Raw genomic sequence first — 22,256 nt, 5'->3', positions numbered from 1 at the left:
AAATTTGCATACATATGTAGGTCGGGTGACAATGCAATATTATGGTACCATCAAGCTGATCTGATGATGGAGACAGGAGTTAGCTATAGGAACTCTGTGATAAAACAACGCAACCTAATTGTGTTTGGGGTTTTTAGAATTGTCTCGATGAGTATTAGTTGCCTGTGGAAAGAAAAGTGCAATCAGCGATAAAAGCTTGTACCAAAAATTTTTTTTTGCCAAAAACTTATTTTCTTACTCCAAGTCAGAGGTTTAAGAAATAAAAAAACTATTTAAAATAATAATGTATTCCATCATAAACTATAAAACTAAACAACACCATTATTTACACTTTGTAAATATACTTAATTAAAAACATTAATAAATGCCTCCAACAACCATTTGTCTAAAAATTGCTTTCACTGTGCATCACACATACACAAGCCACAAAACTTCTAAAGGACGCTAATCACGAACAAAGAGAATTAAGAAGACGTAGTCTACATCTAGCGTCAAGTAGCGGAACTCTCAGTACTGCTACTCGACAATAGATGTCGCGGCAAACAAAAAGTCTAATGCTCACCGATTTTCCGCTAACATTATAGGGACCGTGCGCGTTGGAGGGTCTGCCATCTTGTGGTCTGAATCGGAACCATAAACAGGCACATTTACACGTCAAGTGTTTTCTTGTGCATAGTAGGTTCTGCCATCTTGTGGGCTACATCGGAACAAAAAACATCACATTTACGTCTCGCGCCAAAAATCTGACGGCTCCTGTGCTGCCTCCTATAGTTAATGCACGCTCCCTATAACTAGAGTAACCGGAATTCTATTTTCAACTCCTACGCTTACTCTGGTTATAATATTAGCTGAAAATCGTTGAGCATTAGACTTTTTGTTTGCCGCGACATCTATTGTCGAGTAGCAGCACTGAGGGTTCCGCTACTTGACGCTTTAAGTCTGTATCTTTAGGTATTTAAAAAAAGGTAAACTAAATCTACCCTCAAATGGCTCCTTAAGGCAGTTGAGGGTAGATGAAAACATTACATGATCAAATAAAGTAGGTTTAAAGTCAGGTCGTTCAGTGACAGATCCAGGCGATTTTGTATTTGGTTGGTTAACCAATAAATTTTAAACTACCCGAAAATGTACAAATTGTTTGTTTACCTTTTTTTAAATACCTAAAGATACAATAGATGTCGACTACGAAAATAATAGTATTGTTGGTAACAAAACCGTTGTACGGAGTGAGCACTCTTGGACGTGCTTAGCCTTACTTTAGAATGAGATAGATGTAACCATTATCCTCTTGTCGAACTAGGGGCCAATTTTAGAATTTCGAGCGCTCAATATCGTCTGGCTCCCTTTTTTATGATAGAGGAGGCAAACGAGCAGACGGATCACCTGATGGTAAGCGATTACCGCCGCCTATGGACACCAGTAATACCAGAGGGGTTGTACAGTCAGCACCAATAGTAGCGGATGAAACAACGCGCCAAAAATATCTGATATTCTTAATAACTTTTCCAAATATAGATAAATCTCTAAAATTAACATTCAAAAGTAAATCTTTTACCGTGTTAATTGTTCTACAAATAGAATCACCACATTTTGTTAAGCTGTTACAGAATACTTTTAAAACCTTGTTTTATCCACTACTTTTGATGCTGACTGTACATGTGTTGCCGGCCTTTAGGATGGGAGTACACTCTTTTCTTGAAGGTTTGAAGGTCTTATCGGTCCGGAAATACCGCAGCCGACAGTTCATTCCACAGTTTAGCTGTGCGAGGCAGAGTTCCTGGAGAAACGCACAGTTGAGGACTGCCAACCAACTAAGTGGTAAGGATGGGAATGTTGTCGCGTAGGGCGATAGGGAAAAGCGGCAGGGATTAATCCGAACAATTCCTCGGAGCACTCCCCGTTGTACATGCGATAGAAAATGCAGAGCGAGGCCACATCTCTACGCAGCGCCAAGGAGTCGAATAGATCCGAATAGGGTTGTTTCCAATTTTTGAAAAACGCTTGTATTACGTTCTATATTAACTAAAAGTTGCCCTAAAATTAAACTGTTATACTAAAAACGGCTTTAAATATGTTAAATTAACAAAATATATTTTACAGACGCTTTCGCGCCCAAAACGCTCTTTGAAAATTGTGTGACGTCACAGTTTACGGTTTGACACATAACTACATACACACGTAGAAGATACGAACTGTCAACTGACATTTGTCATTTGTTGTTTATCGCCTAACTGTCAACAGTGTCAATCCGAGAGTTGTGACGTCATCAGAATCTTCAGACGTTTCGAGTTTGGTCACGTGACGTGTGCCAAAAGATATTTTAAATTCAATATTTACAAAAATATGGTCATTACAGGTCCCCTAAAAGTAATTTAACATGTTCTTATAATCCAAACGAATTTATTGGGATACAATTCTGCCCTAAGATTTGTAGATGGAAACAACCCTATTACGCCGGCAGTCAACAATTCGAGTCGCTCTTCGTTGGATGCGGTCCAGATGGAGAAGCTGGTACTGGGGTGCCCCTGCCCATAGATGATTTCTCCCGTCAACATATATCCACTACTAGGCATTTAAATTCTAATAACAGAATTGAAAACGAGTGGTCAATACCATTAGATTCCCAATTCTATTGCTCGTATTTCAAAAATACAATTCGCCGTTTTCCACAGATTTTCGAGCGACGATATCGATCGCCCGAATTTAAAAATCATTATGTATGTCGATACAGCCATAGAGCAATAAGAAGTGAGCATAGAGTGCTCACTCCATACATCAGTTTTGCCGCATCAGCATACCGTACAGAAATAACACTTCCTACAAAACCGCAGTTTGACAGCGATTCAGGGACGAATTAATGCCCCTTTCTAATGTATGGCACTATCCCTTTCGGCCATTTAGGGTTGTCAAATTCAGGTCATTATGTTATCTGTGGTCATGCACGTATAGGGACCGTGCGCGTTGGAGGGTCTGCCATCTTGTGGCCTGAATCGGAACCATAAACATGTACATTTACACGTCACGTGTTTTCTTGTGCATAGTAGGTTCTGCCATCTTGTGGGCTACATCGGAACAATAAACATCACATTTACGCCTCGCGCCAAAAATCTGACGGCTCCTGTGCTGCCTCCTACAGTTCATGCACGCTCCCTATAGGGACGTCAAGTTGTACCAACCCTAATAATTGATGCAAACCTGAGCCGAACGGAGTCGGGAAATGCCGAAAGGAGGAATGTCGCCCCACTGACAAAACGCTTATTTTCGTAGTCGACATCTAGCGTCGAGTAGCGGAATTATGAGTACCGCTACTTGACACTAGATGTCTCGGGTGTCGCGACTGACGAAAATTGTATTTCTCAACAGTTTACAACTAATTATTACAAGGGAAGGAGTAGAGTTTCGGTCAATCCGGTTATGTTAGCTGAAAATTGTTGAGCATTAGACTTTACGTTCGTCGCGACATCTATTGTCAAGTAGCGGTACTGATAATTCCGCTACTCGATTCTAGATGTCGACTACGAAAATAATAAGCGTTTTGGTACCAAACTGATGTATGGAGTGAGGATTCTATGTACTTATTATTTTACAGTACATATGGGGCTACTTTATAGCACTAGTGCGAGAAGTAGCATATTACGTTACTGTGTCGAACATTTAAAGGGCCATATGTACTGTAAAACGTTGTACGATACATGTGCGAATAGGTAATTCGCAACTCGTGTCGATTTAAAACACTCCCTTCGGTCGTGTTTTAATTTATCGCCACTCGTTTCGAATTTCCTATTTTTCGCACTTGTATCGTAATGTACTATTTCTATGATACAAAACAATATGATATACATGGATTATTTATGTGTAGAAACTTACAAATATTTTATTTATTTATTTATGCGGTCATCAGTGGTTTATCTATTTCGGAGCCGACTAATTCCGCGAAGAATTTCTTAGACATCTCACACCGCTTGCTCACGCAGTGGGGACATCTGAAAAACAAACGTATCACGATATATAATAAATAAATAAATATTATAGGACATTATTACACAAATTGACTAAGTCCCACAGTAAGCTCAATAAGGCTTGTGTTGAGGGTACTTAGACAACGACATATATAATATATAAATATTTATAAATACTTAAATACATAGAAAACACTCATGGCTCAGGAACAAATATCCATGCTCATCACACGAATAATGCCCTAACCAGGATTTGAACCCGGGACCATCAGCTTCGTAGGCAGGGTCACTACCCACTAGGCCAAACCGGTCGTCAAAAATATAAACAAGTAAAATTTCTAAAATTAACATGTGAAAACTTGAATCTCTTTATGGTGCCCAGAACTTTAACCGCTTAACCAATCTTGTTTAAAATAGTTTTCATTGAAAGTATTAAGCTTCACGTTCATGTTTTTTTTTCATAATTTTTGTTAGGTAGGTTAGACGAGAGGAGACACATTTTCTAAATTTCGCAGCGAATATTTCCAAAACGCAATTGGCTACTTGACAGTTTTTTTGTAAATAATGTCAAACGATCTTGATTTTCCTGAGGATCAAATGTCTATATAGGACTCATGGCATTTAAGCAACACAAATATCAGAAATGAGAGTTAAAGTCTGACGCTCGCACTCGACGATTGAAACGCCTCTAACAAAATGATAAGGTGATGTGACGTCACATCATATAAGTCTGTTCTAAATGTATCAAGAAAATTGCCATTTTGACCCTGAAATATTGCGTTTATATATATAGTTGTCATACAATTTATTTTTGAATAAAATGTAAGGAATCGAATGGTACCATTTTCTTTTCTATTTTTGAAAGACAAAAGAATTTGTTTTTGAGACTTCGGAGCCTTGTATTTTTTTATAATCTCAATATAATTTTTTAAATTCCACTTTTTTATAATGGTTGGCTCATTTTCTATCCATTTAACTTAATTTTGTTATAATATTCAACATGTGTCAAGTACCCAATTCATTAAAAATAATCGACTGGTAAGTCTTCTCAATCAATTTACTCGTAATTCCAAAATAAAAGACACAAATAAATGTGTCAAGATTTTTAAGTTACTTTAAAAAAAATGTCTGGTGCGAAATTTTCGTTGAACAGTTGTTCTTATTATAAAAATGGTCTCATATAAAATAGTACATTGCCACTAATCATACCTGTTTAGGAACTGTTTCGAGACCCTAGGGCCAGATTTCATGTGTGTAGACACTACGTCAGCGAGTGCCGATATGAAAGTCGGATGGTCGTTAGGTGCACTCGCTCGCTCTATTTGTAGCACGCCTGCCTGTAAATAATAGTACATTACGATACAAGTGCGAAAAATAGGAAATCCGAAACGAGTGGCGATAAATTAAAACACGACCGAAGGGGGTGTTTTAAATCGACACGAGTTGCGAATTACCTATTCGCACATGTATCGTACAACGTTTTACAGTACATATGGCCCTTTAAATGTCCGACACAGTAACGTAATATGCTAATTTTCGCACTAGTGCGGTAAAGTAGCACCATATGTACTGTAAAATAAATAAATAAATATATATATATATATATTAACGACCTGTCTGACCCAGTGGGTGACCCTGCCTATGAAGCAGATGGTCCCTGGTTCAAATCCCGGTAAGGGCATTTATTTGTGTGATTAACACAGATATTTGTTCCTGAGTCAGGTGTTTTCTATATACACCGTGGGCCAATTAAACCCGACAGATTTCAAAGGTGTATTCTTGACCGCATTTAGAGTCTAAAATGTCATACAATGTTTTCTGAAATCGGTCTTGTTTTAGAGATAATGACAATTTCTGTGAAAATTTGTTTCTTTTATAACTTAGTCAAAAACGCCTTTTTAGCTGTGACGCTGCCACTATGTGACTTGGTTTAGACATACCTACTGACAGATATTTAAGTTTTAAAGTAAACTCGCAACTTTCGTCTGTAAATAAAAAAAAACTTTACTTATTCGTTGTAATGATTTTTTTTCACCAAGGTGTAAAAATAAATAACGTATCGTGTGCAGAAAACGCAAAAGGAAATTTTTTTTCGGCAAAAAAAAACATTTTTTTTGGCGAATTTGGCTAAAACTCATATAACATTTTTTGCTCCTTATGACCTCAGGAATGCGTGGTTAAAATCTGTCAATTTTTCGGCAAAAAAAAACATTTTTTTTTTGCGAATTTGGCCAAAACTCATATAACATTTTTTGCTCCTTATGACCTCAGGAATGCGTGGTTAAAATCTGTCGGGTTTAATTGGCCCACGGTGTATATAAGTATGTATTTATCTATATACGTATGTATATCGTCTCCTAGTACCCATAGCCTCTTAAGGCCCAGCCATAGAAATGAATAATCCAAAATTTGCCACTGGAATTTGAACCTATAGTGCACGGAATACACTAGATTTTAATTTGTTTGAAAATTGCACGAAACAGAACAAATGCAACTCTGTCCTAATTGAATATGATTTAAATTTCATCGAACTGAATAAGTCCTATAGGTAGGACCTTGGGCCTTACGAGGATAGTACAATCTTTGCTTAGTTTGGGGCTAGGTATCTGTGTAAAATTGTCCCCAATTTCTCTTTTTAGAAAGGCCAAAGGGCAAAACGGGACCCTATTACTAACACTCCGCTATCCGTCCGTCTGTCCGTCTGTCACCAGGCTGTATCTCATGAACCGTGATAGCTAGACAGTTGAAATTTTCACAGATGATGTATTTCTGTTGCCGCTATAACAACAAATACTAAAAACAGAATAAAATGAATATTTAAGGGGGGCTCCCATACAACAAACATATTTTTTCCCGTTGTTATAAATAATGGTACGGAACCCTTCGTGCGCGAGTCCGACTTGCACTTTCCCGGTTTTTTATTATAGATAATGGTACGGAACCCTTCGTACGCGAGTCCGGCTCGCACTTGACCGGTTTTTTTTCTATAATGAGTATAGGGAGCGTGCATGAACTGTAGGAGGCAGCACAGGAGCAGTCAGATTTTTGGCGCGAGGCGTAAATGTGATGTTTTTTGTTCCGATGTAGCCCACGAGATGGCAGAACCTACTATGCACAGGAAAACATGTGACGTGTACATGTGCATGTGCATGTATAGACATGCACATGCACAAGCATAGGCTTCCAATTCAGGCCACAAGATGGCAGACCCTCCAACGCGAACGGTCCCTATCAAAGTTCAGTACTCACCTCTTTAGCCAATTCGTCACAGTATTCGATGTCCAGTTCGTGCAAAGTTTCTATGTGCTCGTTCACGAACGCTATGGGTACTAGGATGAGGTGCTTCTTGCCCTGCTTCGAGTATGCCTGGAATTACATACAAATATATTTTTTTATTATTATAGCCTTTTTGTTTCGGAAGCGCTGGTGGTCTAGCGGGAAGAGCGTGCGACTTGCAATCCGGAGGTCGCGGGTTCAAACCCCGGCTCGTACCAATGAGTTTTTCGGAATTTATGTACGAAATATCATTTGATATTTACCAGTCGCTTTTCGGTGAAGGAAAACATCGTGAGGAAACCGGACTAATCCCAACAAGGCCTAGTTTACCCTCCGGGTTGGAAGGTCAGATGGCAGTCGCTTTCGTAAAAACTAGTGCCTACGCCACATCTTAGGATTAGTTGTCAAGCGGACCCCAGGCTCCCATGAGCCGTTGGCAAAATGCCGGGACAACGCGAGGAAGAAGAAGATTATAGCCTTTTTGTCATGACACCCAAATGCTGTTTATTTGTTTCTGATGTGTTGTTAAATGTATTGGGTGCCCGCTGGCCAGTCGGCATAGGCCTCCTCCAGCCTTCTCCATTCGTTCCTGTCTCTGGCAACCCCGCTCCATGTGGCACCAGCAACAGGCCTGATGTCGTCGTCCCATCGTTTGAACTGCCTTCCTCTTTTCCTTTTACAGCCTCTTCGGTACCACTGGATCACCTTACTTACTTACTTCTTACTTAGATACGAAATAGCCATGTATCTTATACCTTTAAACGAGCAATTCTTGTATATATATATATATATATATATATATATATTTCTGTGATCTCGGAAACGGCTCTAACGATTTCGCTGAAATTTGGTATATGGGGGTTTTTGGGGGTATACAATCTATCTAGATTAGTCTTATGTTTGGGAAAACGCGTGTTTTCGAGTTTTCATGCGTTTTTATTACGACGCAGAATATGGTCGCTAATTTTGTGTTGCCGGCCATTGTCCGTCTGGTCCAGCGGGTTAAGACGCGGACTGCTAAACGAGTGTTACGGGTTCGAATCTCGCCCGGTGATTAACTTTTTTTTTTATATGTTCAAGTTTATATATAATTTTTTGATTTTTATTGTTTTAGACAAGTTTAATTTAGTAAAAAAATGACCTATGTAATAAGAGAAATTAACAATAGATGGCGTTACTCTGTGACAAGTGCTGTAAGGTTAAAATCGATTGTAAATAATGATAATTGTCAGTTCACATTTTACTTTTTAAGTTTATGTAGATTATCACCTATACACCACCATATTACAATAAATATAGTTATAACCGAGCAACGCTCGGTCGCCCAGGTACTAATTATTAAAGCCAGTAATATATGATCACGCGCCATATTGCGAAATTTCATTGGAACTAATTTTTTATACTAAACTGAACTGTCATTATACATGAGAATAACAGCGCCCTCTTGACAATGATCTATATTTCTGGTCGGGCTTATTTCAACTCATTTTTTTATTTTGACGTCCGGTCTGGCCTAATGGGTAGGGACCCTGCCTATGAAGCCGATGGTCCCGGGTTCAAATCCTGGTAACAATTATTCGTGTGATGAGCACGGATATTAAGCACGGAGCAGCAGTGGGTCGAGTAGACTGCAGGTTACCTTGATGGCGTCGTCCGTGTAGGGCTGCAGCCAGGGCAGCGGGCCCACCTTGGACTGCCACACGAGCCGGTGCGGGTTGGGGACCTGCAGTTTGGCCATGGTGAGCGCCACGCTCGCCGCCACCTCGTGCGGGTACGTGTCGCCGCGGGACACTGCCTGACAACAATTATAACATAATAGTATTTCCTACTCCTCTACTGTTATCTGTCATTTATGCATTCATTAACACGAATATAAGAACATACATAAAAGGTTTCAAGAAAAGTCTATATTGTCTATTCCTCATAACAGCTCTTGTGCTTTTAATCGCTATAACGTTACTGCGATTAATGGCTACCAACCTAACAAAACCAAAACGAATACAGTTTTAAACTAAGTGCATTGCTGCCAACTTACAAAATATTCATTTGGGTGCATAGTAAAAACAATCACTTCATAAGTCAGAAACACGCGTGTGACACCCGTAATATAGCAACACCCATAGACTACGAAGACCGCTTAGCGTTGCTTGTTAGTCTCCGTAGGCTACGGTGGCCAAAATCGAGAAAAAACTGTCCAAAAATTTAATTTAGCAAGTAGCAAGTACCAGGGCCTCATGAGTTACGAGAAGGTGTCGCCGACCGGCCGGCCGCGGCCCGGAGCGGGCCGGGCGGGCAACAAGGTATGCTCGCGCGTCTTGGCTATACACCGTGTTTTTATTGAATTCCGTTAACTTCGGGGTATTGGTAAGTACGTTTAAGGAAACAACATGACATAGTTAATTTTCCATAAAAAAAAAATTAATATTTTTTTAAACATTTTTTTTGTTATAAAAAGTAATTAAATGTTGCATATAGCGTTGTTGTTGCACGGGCATTACATTTATCTCAATCAAACAATTGAAAATTGTGACATGTCAATGTCATTTCGAACGTCGATCGTCCGAGATAGTACTTACGTTTAGTAGCATATGTATTAACCAGTACTAAACACTAATCAATATGTGAACGGGCCCTAAGGTAAGGTAAGGTAAGGTAGGTAAGTAAGGTAACGACACTCGTTTATAAGATAAAAATAAAATATTGATTATCTCCGAAATGGAGTCAATTAGAATACCGGTGTCTTTGAGAAAGTTCCTTAATTTAAGCTCAGGAATGCACCCTTGAAATTAAAGCAAATCAAAAAAAAACACGGTGTATACTTTTGCTTTGTTTGCCTAAATTAAGATTTATTTTTGTTGACTCGTAGGAAAAGTATTGTATGCAACGTTGTATAAGTAGGTCAAAAAATGCTCGTGGCGTACTCCTTTACAATGTTCGCCTACGCCTTCGGCTCCGGCTCACATTGTAACTCACGCCACTCGCCTTTTTTGACCCTTCTTATACAACTGTTGCATAAAATACTATTTTCTACTCGTCGACTGTAATGGTTGAATTAAGATTTCGTATTCCAAACTATGATTGTTTTTATTTAGTTTATCTACAGAATGAAAACACTGATTACCTTCAAGGGCAGGCTGTGTGCGGTGAACAGTATGAGCACGTCGTCGCGGACCCTCTCCTTGAACTTGGCCAGTTTCTCCCGGATCCTCTCCGCGAAGACTTCTGCCAGCAGCGGGTGCGTGGCCCAGCGCTCGATCATGCTGAACTCTATATTTTTGGGGACTGATCTGCAATTTAAAAAATCAATAAATATTATAGGACATTATTACACGAATTGACTAAGTCCCACAGTAAACTCAATAAGGCTTGAGTTGTGGGTATTTAGACAACGATATATATAATATGTAAGTATTTATAAATACTTAAATACATAGAAAACACCCATGACTCAGGAACAAATATACATGCTCATCACACGAATAAATGCCCTTACCAGGATTCGAACCTAGGACCATCGGCTTCATAGGCAGGGTCACTACCCGCTAGGCCAAACTGGTCAAATTCTGTTGCAAATTTATATCAGGTTCAGATTCAGAGTGTTATAAATATGAGCAAGGATGTCGCCAGGTGATGGGCTGGAGGGGGGGGGGGGGGGGGGGGTGTATATATATCCCATATCCAAGGGGAGGGAGAGGGGCATACATTTAGTAGAGTAGTGAGTATAGTAATAGTACATTGTGCAACGAGGGGGGTAAGTAAAGTTTTTGATACGAGGGTGGTATTGGGGAATTAAAGACCCGAGTTTCCAATATTCTTACCCCCGGAGTTACACACAATGTTTTTTCATCACACTTGCGAAGAAAAAACTTAATTTTAAGCGAAATAATTCTTAAATATGGTGACATATCAAACATTTGTCCGCCATTTTGTAATTTCTTCACAGGTTAGGCATCGAAGGCACAGACCTATTCGGCATTCAGCCACGATTGAAACTTATTAAAAAAAAATTAAATGGCTGTTAAATGACTCAAATTAAATAATTTTAAACAAAAATACTCAATTATAAACGTCAGTATTTTAAAAGTAAAACTCATTTATACTACTTGGTTTGTATGAATAAGTGACATAATAAAAAAAGCTATAAATCCCTAGGGAGTTATAAGCTTTTTTCTTCATAATCCATAACTCCCGCGGGAACAATATAGGCCTTTGTCCTTCAGTACACCTGCATGAAATAAGGTCTTTTTCGAGTAAGTCTGATGAAAAATAATAAAACGTATTAAAAAATGCGGACTTCTCGGTGTCAAACTCTACGTTACCTATCTCTGTAGAAGTCTGCAATGGCGTTTAAACTCGACCCCGTGGTGGCGCAGCTGTATTGAGGGTACTGCGAGAATATTACGGCCCGTTCTACTCCATCCCTGGAAATACGCATTTATTTATGTTTCCAGATCCACTTATCTCTATATACCAGTGAAGGCGGATGCACGAACCACAGTTTCAAGTTTGCAACATTGTATCTTTTCAACTTCTCTATTGTAGGGCTAACAATAGAGAGCGAGAGAGGGGGGGGGGGCATGAGAGCACGTATAATTTTATATAATTTAGTGATATTTTTTTGTCATTTTACTCTGAATTCTGACCCTGCACCAATTTGGATCTTTCGGTTTGGCTCATGGTTGACTGGTAGATAATGTACTCTTCATGTATTGTGCAATTTGTGCAATAAAGTTTAAATAAATAAAAAATAAAAATGTATTCAGCAAATGCGCCACAATCGCACTTTTACACGTCAAGTCAACATGGTATGTACATATACATATAAGAAAAAAAAAAAAAAAAAAAACACACATCAACAGTTATAAAATACAACTAACTGCAAATATCGAATCAAACTAAAGTATGACATTTACTTTGAGACGTGAACGGTCTCCAAGAGTCAAGATCCTGTATAATAAAAACATTTATAAAGATAAAAGAAACATACGAAAACCGAATGAGGTGCTTATGCGGGGCTGTCTGAATATAGCCTCTCAAGTCCTTGATGCTCGGTAATATGGTTCAATTTTGATTGGCAAATCATTGCACTGTCCTCTTTAGTAAATTAGTGTTAAATGCTAGTACATAACTACAACATGGAACTCACTCTTCAAGCTGGCTAAACGTGTCAGCGGTGAAGGGGGGCACGTATCTGAACGCCACGTAATGCTGTGGGGCTGTCTGAAGATAGCTGCTCAAGTCCTTGATGCTCGGTAATATGGTTCAATTTTGATTGGCAAATCATTGCACTGTCCTCTTTAGTAAATTAGTGTTAAATGCTAGTACATAACTACAACATGGAACTCACTCTTCAAGCTGGCTAAACGTGTCAGCAGTCTAGGGGGGCACGTATCTGAACGCCACGTAGTTCTTATGCGGGGCTGTCTGAATATAGCCTCTCAAGTCCTTGATGCTCGGTAATATGGTTCAATTTTGATTGGCTTATCATTGCACTGTCCTCTTTAGTAAATTAGTGTTAAATGCTAGTACATAACTACAACATGGAACTCACTCTTCAAGCTGGCTAAACGTGTCAGCGGTGAAGGGGGGCACGTATCTGAACGCCACATAGTGCTTGTGCGGGGCTGTCTCTGGAGATAACTGGTCCAGTTTCTTTGTGAGCAGTTCACCTGCAAAATATAGTTAGGCTAGCTTAGTGAGCTTAGCGCTGATTATTCAAGTCTAGAGTTATCTATATATATTATTAAACAAGTTGTTCATTGTTTTTGACAGTAAGTAAAAATTACAGATCAGAAGCTGTCAATTGACAGATTTCTGGGGGTGAGATTCAACTTCGCTAAATTACGTCCAGTTTTTAAATTTAAAATAAGTTTTTAGGGCACTCATTGGAAAGTAGCCTGAAAACACCCTTCATTCAATTATATATTTTTTCAGACAATTAATAAATACATTTGTTTTGGCCAAAACTTGTGTATACTGTACCTTGTGTTAGTCCACTTGAGTATAGGCGAGCCGCCTCCGATCTTACTGTACTTTTTCTGCTCTTCCTCTGTCCGTCTTTTGGCTATCCAGGGGTGCAGCTTGCTCTGGCAGCTGGATCATGTCCCAGTCTAGCAGGTAGCCAGCAATCTATGTATACTGTACCTTGTGTGTTAGTCCACTTGAGTATAGGCGACCCGCCTCCGATCTCGCTGTACTTTTTCTGCACTTCCTCTGTCCGTCTTTTGGCTATCCAAGGCCCCAGTCTGCTCTGCACGGGCAGCTGGATCATGTCCCGATCCGTCATGATACGAAGCAGGTAGCCACCAACCTGCGGATTGCAATAATAAAATAAAAATCCATTTATTTCTGGGTAACAATTGGGAGCGTGCACGACTGTCACGCAACCTAGTGTCCGCAAGTCTAGGGGAAAACGTCAATTCACTACATCTTATAAAACTACTCTAAAACTAAAAACTACTGAACGGATTTTCATACGACTTTCATCTATCAATAGAGTGATTCTTGAGGAAGGCTTAAGTATACATATAACTTGTTAAGGTTTTGTGTAAATTGTTTGAAATATAACGATGTTGTCGGAAAAAATCACGCTGGCTAGGAGCTTTAATCGAAAACGCTGCCTAATCCGTTTGAGCTATAACAACACAATGTATGGTGGGGTTGTTTCTCATTCATAGGTCTACAAAAAAGTCCGCGATGTTAAATGTCCATCTTTTAAGGATAACTTACTATATCCATTCTTAACTTCTAGAAAAAGATCACGTTATATGTGGCATTTGCAAAGCTATTTACATGGATACATTATTAACAATTATCAAAATAAATACATTAGTTATATTAAGCATTTCATACAGATTACAATGGTCCCTTACACCATTCAATTTAAATGAATATTTCAGGAGTAATCGTAAATCAAAGTTTCATTTCGAGCCATATAATTGTACGAAATGTTAAAGACGCTATACGCAGTTAGTTCAAATTTTTACCACCTTATGCGCTGGGATCGTTTTACTTACCCCCACCATGCACTTCGCACGGTCCCAATACACTATAAAGTATTTACAAGTACCAAGTCCTCCCAGTAAAATGACCTACGCATGTGAGACATGGACGTTGACTGTCGGAAGGGTCCGCCAGTTAAAAGTGGCACAGAGAGCTATGGAGCGCGCGATGCTCGGGATATCCCTACGAGACAGAATTCGGAATATGGAAATTCGCCAACGCACAAAAGTTACCGACATCGCCAAAAGAATTGCGCAGCTGAAGTGGGAATGGACCGGCCATATATGTCGCAGGGATGATGACCGCTGGGGCCAGCGAGTACTGATTGGGAGACCTCGACTGGGAAGCCGAGGTGACGGAAAACCACGAGACAGATGGTCGGACGATATCAGAAAGACGGCAGGGCCGACCTGGCACAGAACCGCCGCATACAGAACAACATGGAAATCCATGAAAGAGGTATATGTTCAGCAGTGGACGCATATATGCTGAGAAGAAGAAGATAAAGTATTTGTACTTAATCTAAGATAAATCTAACTACTAAAAAAAAGTTACTCCAGAACCCTCATAAGAGGTATAGGTAGGGTTGACATATCCTGTATATACGCGACTGTCACCTATTTAAGCAATCGAGTTCCATATTTTTACCTGTCCCGTTTTTAGACCTATATCAATACCGCTGTAGAATAGGTACAAAAATGGTACTAAATCATCTCTATATAACCAGTTTGTACAGTGACAAGCAGCAAAGCTTGTCCTATATCAGTTACCAAAAATTATGGCAAACCTAGGTATAGGCCCCTTCCAGTAGAATTTTAGTGGTGGCAGGCCTGAGGAAACAACCTCCAGGCAGGCTTGATGCCTACGTTGTTCACTTGCAAGTACGAATACCTGCTATTTCCATGCTATATGTATATCTCTTCAAGTGGCATGTGTCGTTTTTGAGTTACATAAGTAGACATAATCGGTCGGGAGTCGACGGCCTGCCACTCCAAGGGCTATAGGAAAACAAGACAAGAAATTTTGACTTTAACTTTTAGAAAAGGGAAGAAATTCATTCTATACTATAGGTATTTCAAAGCAATTGGAATAATAATAAAGTAGCTGGCATGAGGTTTTTTTTATACTACACACTATACTTTTTTATACTACAGTGGCAAACAAGCATACGGCCCGCCTGATGGTAAGCAGTCTCCGTAGCCTATGGACGCCTGCAACTAGGGTTGCCAACTATTTTTTGGTGGAATATAGTATTTTCCAGAATAAGGCATTAAAAATATAGTACATTTCAAAAAAATATAGTACTTTTAGATAAAATGCTTAACATAAGTGTAATATACGTTTAATCATACTTACTAGCACTCTGTTGAGATTAGTTATGGTAACGATTTTAGAGCAAAAATTTGTACTCCTTTTGTTACGTAATATCTAAATAACAAGTATTGGGTTCTATTAGCACGTCTTCTCATCTTGCCTTTTAATAATGAGGTCGCAAGCGTGCGTCCCCAGTAATATGTGACGAGAAGAGACAGTTTTTAAAAATTCATCAAAAAACTATGGTAGTAAATTATACAAAATGATGTATAAGAACAGTTTTAGCAAATGTTGTAGATTGTTTAAGTATCAAAATTTCGTTGAAATTAAGTCGATTTTCAGAGAAATTGACACTTGTTTTCAAGTTAGTTCTGGAGAAAATTTATTACGTCTAACTTTCATTCAAATAACTAAATTCAAATTTATAATAACAAAAATGTAGTTTATTAAAGTTGAAGTACAGGATATGTGTAATACAAACTTACCATTTTTAGCAGTCCAAACTTTACGAAATTTACAAAGAAGATAAAATCAGTGCTTTACGCGCGTTTACCTAAATGTTCATCAGAAAAACAATCATTCATTACTAATTAAATGAGTTTATTTAAAAAAATAGAAAGATAACAAGACGCGCTAATAGAAACCAGTACTTGTTATTTCTAATAGTTAACAGAAGTTGTACAATTTCAACGACTAAATCTATGAATTTGACATTGTTGCGACTAAAATCGATAACGTCCTCTTAACTATTCCTTTTGTGTAGACCACTCTCTGTTGTCAAAATCATCCTATTCCTAGACTCCAGCTATCATGCCATCAGTTAGTCATATATGTAAAACTGCTCACTCGTCATCTCATACGCCCAGTAATAATAAAGAGTAAAAAAAATCTTTTTAGTAACAATATTTATTTAAAGTTTAAATTCATATTTTTTATTGAGCTTTGTGCACTTTTTAGTAATGTCTAATTTTTAATAAAATGAGATAACGATTCAGTACATTCATCCTGAATATTATGACAATTTAATAGCTCACTTTTATTAAATTTATGTCAGCCTTGTTGCATTCCTCACGCCATTTTGTCTTATTACTTGAAATAATTTTATTTGATTAGAATTAAATTGATAATCGATCTTGAACAAATTAGAAGGATGTCGGAAATATAGTATTTTAGCGTACTATATATTTTTTCAACAGTATATAGTACAGAGAGCCAAAATATAGTACAATACTATATAATATAGTACGGTTGGCAACCCTACCTGCAACTCCTGAGTTACAAGTGTGTTGCAGACCCTAACACTCCGCACCCTTGTTGAGCTCTGGCAACTTTACTCACCAGCAGGAACACAACACTATGAGTAGGGCCTTGTGTTTTTTGGTTGCTGGTTTCTGTAATGTGGAGGTACTTCCCCAGTTGGGCTCTGCTCTAGATCTGGAATGAAATCCGCTGTGCTGTGCCCTACCACACAAAGCGAGATAACATTGCCCATACCTCTCTTTTGGACATAGTTTTATCCGGGTTCGATTAGTTAATATAGTTTCACCTGGTCTGTGGTCTCTGGGCCCCCCATGTTCAACATTACTATGGCAGTCTTGGGCTTCGCACTGGTTGACATCCTCCGCACCAGAGCTGCGCTCTTACCTGAAACAAAAAAAAAACAGGCCCTATGGGAAACATGTAACATGCATCTAATCTGTAATATAAAATTGTACACATAACTACAGCTAACAGACAGGCGAATAGCTAAGATTTAGTAATAAGATACAGCTTATCTAGAAAGCAATAACTATTGGAAGTATTGTATTGTTACTATTATAATTTCCGATTTACATCTCATCCCGCATTTTAATTTCATGCTATTCGATTATATTACTACAAAAAGGTAATATAATAAACAGCTTATATGTCTCTAGTAAGCACACAGATGAAATAAAAAGCCTTGATATTTAGGTTTCAGACTTACAAATTGAAGAAATCATTGTTTTCTTCCGGCTACTATGTTTATGAAAGCCACAATATGCAAACAAAATATATGTAATATCTTGAGACTAACTAAAATTTTACTCAAAACTTGTCGATAAATGCTAACAAATGCCGATTTTCATTAATAAATATAAATGTGAAATTTCACTCCATTACTTTACAACAGTAGTAAACCTAAAAAAAAATTGAATGAATGATTGAATTGAACGAATGATTAAAACATATTGTCATGTCATAATGACGTTTGCTTACATTTACATACGAAATTCTGCCTAAGTTATACGCTTTTTCATTTTTTCCAATTGAAATTTATTAAGATTATAATAATGTGGTATTATTATTTAATCTAGTTTTAATATATTTTTATGTTCTTATTTGGCAAGTGGTATAATTTCTCTATATGGCAATATCAAAGTGGTATAACAAAACAAAACCATTCTTTCATTCACTCACCGATCACCGATACCGATTGGGTCATGCATGTTACAATATTTATGACAGTCGACGTCAAAAGTATTATTTTTGTGATTGTGAAGATAAAATTTTAACTTTTCGGTTTTATTATTAATCTCCAAAATTTAGGATCAAATTAAAATGTCCTGCCGCAACGCTTCTCACGCTGGAAGCTGGTATACGGAGAATGGTATGTCACAATTCAGTATTATTAAATGTTGATTTGGTATTCTCAACGTAAAGGAGTTGTACAATGATATTGTTAATGATTACGCCCATTTTTTTAATATGCTTTATTTTTCCTGCTTTACTGGATTCATCATATTTTGATTGCTGTATTGTTAAATTTTATACAAGTTTTTTTTTTTGTCCGAATGACTACGTAAGTCAAAAGTTCAGTGACCTTTTGAGTGATTCGTCTCTTTGTTAATTTACTAGAAAAAAGTATTTCTATTTCAATAGAAGCAATTAGTTTTTCCCTTTTTTGGGATATTATATTACGAAGAAAGATGATAATGTGACTAATTACATATTTTACATGATTTTAATTATATCATTAGCTTGACTGACTTCCGTTTAAATTTGCGTTTAGAAATTTGTTTTCATTGTTGATGTCAGGATCACGCTTATTTTTTTTTGTTTTTGCTACTTTAAGTGCGAAATAAGTTATTAACCGAGTATAAGTTAGCAACTGATAGTTTTATTAGTAGTTAGGCACGTTTGAAGTACATTTCCGAACGAACCGGAAACGTCGGTTGCCATGACACTTTTCAAACGAATGTCATTTTCTCGTAAACAAACGACTATTACACTCCCTTTTCTAAAAAAATCCTCAATATGTCTGAAAAATCTAAATCAGTGCCATCAACGGCTTCCAAAACGTACAAAAGTCGACCTTCGACTGTCGGGCCACCAACTACGCGTCGTTCCTTCGTTCCGTCGACTACTATGAAAGATCGCAACACACGTCCTACGAGAAACAACAAAAATGCTACTTTGGTTAACGAGGCCGATTTAACAATGCGTCCGGAGGTCTTTATACCTGATTTTGAGACGGAAAACAAGCAAGTAGCATACGGGAAGTTTCTGCGTTCAATGTTGGAAGACTGTTTGCTGGATGAGAAGATAGAGCGGGAGGAAACGGAAGTTGATAAACAAATGGCGTTGTTGGCGGACAGGTTTCAGAAGACCATGTCGCAGTTGGACAAGACGAATCGGCGGCTGAAGGATATATCGTTTGTTCAGGAACAGGAGAGGTGAGTCACTTCTTGTTGCCTTTTTATGTGTATTGAAGTATAGAATTCTTTATCTCTGTCCCTGTATGGGTATGCCCTACTACGTCCAACCAAAAGAGAGTTGGGTCACAGAAAAATGTCATCTCACTCGAATCTGGAGCAGCCCTACTAGGGAAGTACTTACACCTTACAGAAGATCACAGTCATAATAGGACTGCTACCATTGACATATATATCTAAGGACGGACCTTACAGGCACTAAGAATGGAGCTAGTTCAGTGGTGTCACTCTCGAATTCGAGCCAATCATGCGGTCCTAACTGAACTAGTTGCAACCAATTACACGCATGCTCAAATTTGTGTGTGTGACCCCGCTGTACTGGCCCCATTCTTATTGTCCGTAAGGCCCGTCCTTAGATATATATGTCAATGACTGCTACTCACTCTAGGTATATAGTGTTGTGTTCAGGATGGTGGTTTCCAGTCACAGACTACACAAGCATTTACAAAGAGCATGAGGTTACCACACATAGGTACAATTTTACATCAAATAGTAGGATTTGAACAGCACAAATGTTGTATTCAACACCATTTTAAATATAATAAAAAGATTGTGTTATGTTGTTAAACAAAAATGACACTTTCCTATACTCTCACCCATAAACATGTACATTGACACTTCACGCCAAAGCAAGTGCAGCCATCTACCATTCTCATATGTTTTCTTGTGCATAGTAGGTTCTGCCATGTTTTGGGCTACATTGGAAGCATAAACACCTCTCTACAGTTTATGCTCCCTATGCATACATTTATAGTATTATTTCTCTTTCAGATTAATCCAACTGCGCCACGAAGACAACGCTAAAATCTTTGAAGTTACTGCAAACAGTACAGCTCCGGAGATCCTGACCAGTCTGTCCAACACTGAACAAGCTCACCTAGACAAGCTCGTCACAAAGAACGTCGATTTTGGCTACGACAAGAACAGCGGATACAAGCAGCTACTTGATGCCGTACAAGATGCCATCGGAGGCTTAGAAGAAATCAAGAAACATTCAAACTTAGATATGAACAAGTTTAAAGAATATGAAAATACAAAAACAATGTCGGAGCAACTGGAAATGAGTAAAATGGACTTGGAGATGTTGAAGTCGGAGTTTGAGGTTAAGTTTCCGAAGTTTAGTGAGAAATTGTTGAAGGAGGCTTCGGAGAAGTTTGCTAAGATGGTTGAAGATGGAGAGGATTAAATTTGTATATATAGAAGCTGTGTTGATTAAATGTAAGGTATTATTAACTCTTTGAACGCCATGCTTTGTGTAATGTACAACTAGCAATTATCTGTTTCTCTTTTTAACAAATAATTGTGGTCGACCACTTCTCCAATCTCCACACAATCATTTTCGTTCTGGACATTGACATTATACGAAATCATTTTACAGTACATATGGTGCTACTTTACCGCACTAGTGCGAAAATTAGCATATTGCGTTACTGTGTCGAACATTTAAAGGCCCATATGTACTGTAAAACGTTGTATGATACATGTGCGAATAGGTAATTCGCAACTCGTATCGATTTAAAACACTCCCTTCGGTTGTGTTTTAATTTATCGCCACTCGTTTCGAATTTCCTATTTTTCGCACTTGTATCGTAATATACATCATTGAATGTGTATTAATCATAGCTGTGCCACTTTGTTTATTTTAGATTTTTAATTATTATAGTTAGGATTTAACAATGAATATAAAATGAATTTACTTGGCGGCCGTTCTGTGGAGGAAGAGCTGTGTATATGGGGAATGGGGTGGGAGGAGGTTACCCAAGCTGCCCAGGACCGGAGTCTGAAGAACAAGAATATCGTTCGAGCCCTACACCCCAGCAGAGGGTAATGAGATGAAAGAAAGAAAAGGATAACTAGAATAGAATTGTTTAAAAAAAAATGTATTGGGATTAGTTGTGCGGACCCCAGGCTCCCATGAGCCATGGCAAAATGCTGGGACAATGCGAGGAAGAAAAAGTATGGAATTTTGCGATCCTAAGGGCCGGTACAGACGGACTGAAAATCGACTGCAACTTGTATGGGAACTGCACGTTGACGTTGCAGTTGGAGTGCAGTCGGCATGCAGTTCCCATACAAGTTGCAGTCCGTCTGTACCGGCCCTAACTCTTTCTAATAATCAAAACATCGAATAAATTGAAACAAAGGGCATAGCTATAGTGAATAAATATCTAATTTTATGAAAATATCTTCCTAAAGAGTCGGAGAGAAAACTGGGTACTATGTTTGTATGGGGAACCGGTTGTTTCGTTTCCTCCTAATACTAGACTAGACCAGTAGTAGAAAGCCGCCAAAATGTGAACAGAAATTAGTGCAAACTCAAGGTCCTTACGAAAATAATGTTAACTTACCTAAATGTCTATGTATTTTTATATCATGTAAATTATATCCAGTTTGTTGAAGACGTTTGCGGTTTTATTCCTTTCCCTTTAACTTTATATTATTAGAATAAAATAAAATAAAATAAATAAATTGATTCTATTTCAGGCAAGCACCCATATAAAACAATGTGATGCACAAAGAATTACCTAGAAAATGTAAACTGACACAAGTGTAAAAAAAAAAAAAACTACAAAAATTTCCATAATTGGGGAATTTTCCTTATGAAATATTCATATTCCTTTATTGATAAAATTACAAATTTTACATGTCAAAAGATAATACAACATATAATTAGGTCGATGACAATTTAAGTACAATTAAGATAATAAATAAATAAAAATTATAAGACATTATTACACAAATTGACTAAGCCCACAGTAAGCTCAATAAGGCTTGTGTTGAGGGTACTTAGACAACGATATATATATAATATATAAATATTTATAAATACTCAAATACATAGAAAACACCCATGACTCAGGGACAAATATCCATGCTCATCACACAAATAAATGCCCTTACCAGGATTTGAACCTGGGACCATCGGCTTCGGAGGCAGGGTCACTACCCACTAGGCCAGGCCGGTCGTCAA

The 22,256-nt window shown here is 38.0% G+C and overlaps 3 protein-coding genes and 1 long non-coding RNA gene across 7 annotated transcripts in view; 3 read left to right on the top strand and 1 right to left on the bottom strand.

Moving 5' to 3' along the window:
* Positions 1-22,256, top strand: part of LOC133532729 (uncharacterized) — a 227,304-nt gene that overhangs the window by 167,157 nt on the left and 37,891 nt on the right. The window lies entirely within an intron of this gene.
* LOC133532723 (ferrochelatase, mitochondrial) lies at positions 272-21,772 on the bottom strand. Of its 4 annotated transcripts, none has more exons than XR_009801743.1 (11): positions 17,518-17,715; positions 17,098-17,195; positions 13,380-13,545; positions 12,787-12,904; positions 11,555-11,656; positions 10,357-10,522; positions 8,875-9,030; positions 7,209-7,325; positions 5,169-5,296; positions 3,814-3,983; positions 272-3,585 (listed from the first exon to the last, which is right to left on the bottom strand). XR_009801743.1 is itself a non-coding variant. In XM_061871503.1 (11 exons), exons 1-10 carry the CDS (start codon positions 17,531-17,533, stop codon positions 3,887-3,889), a joined length of 1,164 nt encoding a protein of 387 aa, XP_061727487.1. In that variant the 5' UTR covers positions 17,534-17,715; the 3' UTR covers positions 272-1,777; positions 3,868-3,886. The 4 variants fall into 4 exon arrangements, 3 of the variants coding, with proteins under 3 accessions (XP_061727487.1, XP_061727488.1, XP_061727486.1); XM_061871503.1 differs by having other exon boundaries at positions 272-1,777; positions 3,868-3,983; XM_061871504.1 differs by lacking the exon at positions 17,518-17,715 and adding an exon at positions 21,634-21,772 and having other exon boundaries at positions 272-3,983.
* LOC133532725 (protein MEMO1) overlaps positions 17,906-22,256 on the top strand; it is a 28,962-nt gene continuing 24,611 nt past the window's right edge. The window contains exon 1 of the mRNA XM_061871506.1: positions 17,906-18,180. Coding sequence (XP_061727490.1) covers positions 18,132-18,180 — 49 coding nt within the window. The 5' untranslated portion in view covers positions 17,906-18,131. The remainder of the gene's footprint in view (positions 18,181-22,256) is intronic.
* LOC133532726 (uncharacterized) lies at positions 18,715-21,282 on the top strand. The gene is made up of 2 exons (XM_061871507.1): positions 18,715-19,246; positions 20,057-21,282. The coding sequence occupies exons 1-2, from the start codon at positions 18,828-18,830 to the stop codon at positions 20,469-20,471; spliced, it is 834 nt and encodes a 277-aa protein (XP_061727491.1). The 5' UTR covers positions 18,715-18,827; the 3' UTR covers positions 20,472-21,282.

This window comes from Cydia pomonella, chromosome 27 (assembly GCF_033807575.1).
Source record: "Cydia pomonella isolate Wapato2018A chromosome 27, ilCydPomo1, whole genome shotgun sequence".
Taxonomy (NCBI): Eukaryota; Metazoa; Arthropoda; class Insecta; order Lepidoptera; family Tortricidae; genus Cydia; species Cydia pomonella.
This window is presented reverse-complemented; position numbering and strand designations above follow the sequence as displayed.

Excerpts from the sequence above, each read along its gene's own strand:
- LOC133532723 (XM_061871502.1), bottom strand. Across the intron at positions 13,546-17,097 it reads GCCCAGAGACCACAGACCAG|GTTGGTGGCTACCTGCTTCG; the intron begins GTGAAACTATAT and ends TGCAATCCGCAG. Across the intron at positions 11,657-12,786 it reads ACGTTTAGCCAGCTTGAAGA|GGATGGAGTAGAACGGGCCG; the intron begins GTGAGTTCCATG and ends GCGTATTTCCAG.
- LOC133532726 (XM_061871507.1), top strand. The coding sequence starts at position 18,828 with ATGTCTGAAAAATCTAAATCAGTGCCATCAACGGCTTCCAAAACGTAC. Across the intron at positions 19,247-20,056 it reads TTTGTTCAGGAACAGGAGAG|ATTAATCCAACTGCGCCACG; the intron begins GTGAGTCACTTC and ends TTTCTCTTTCAG.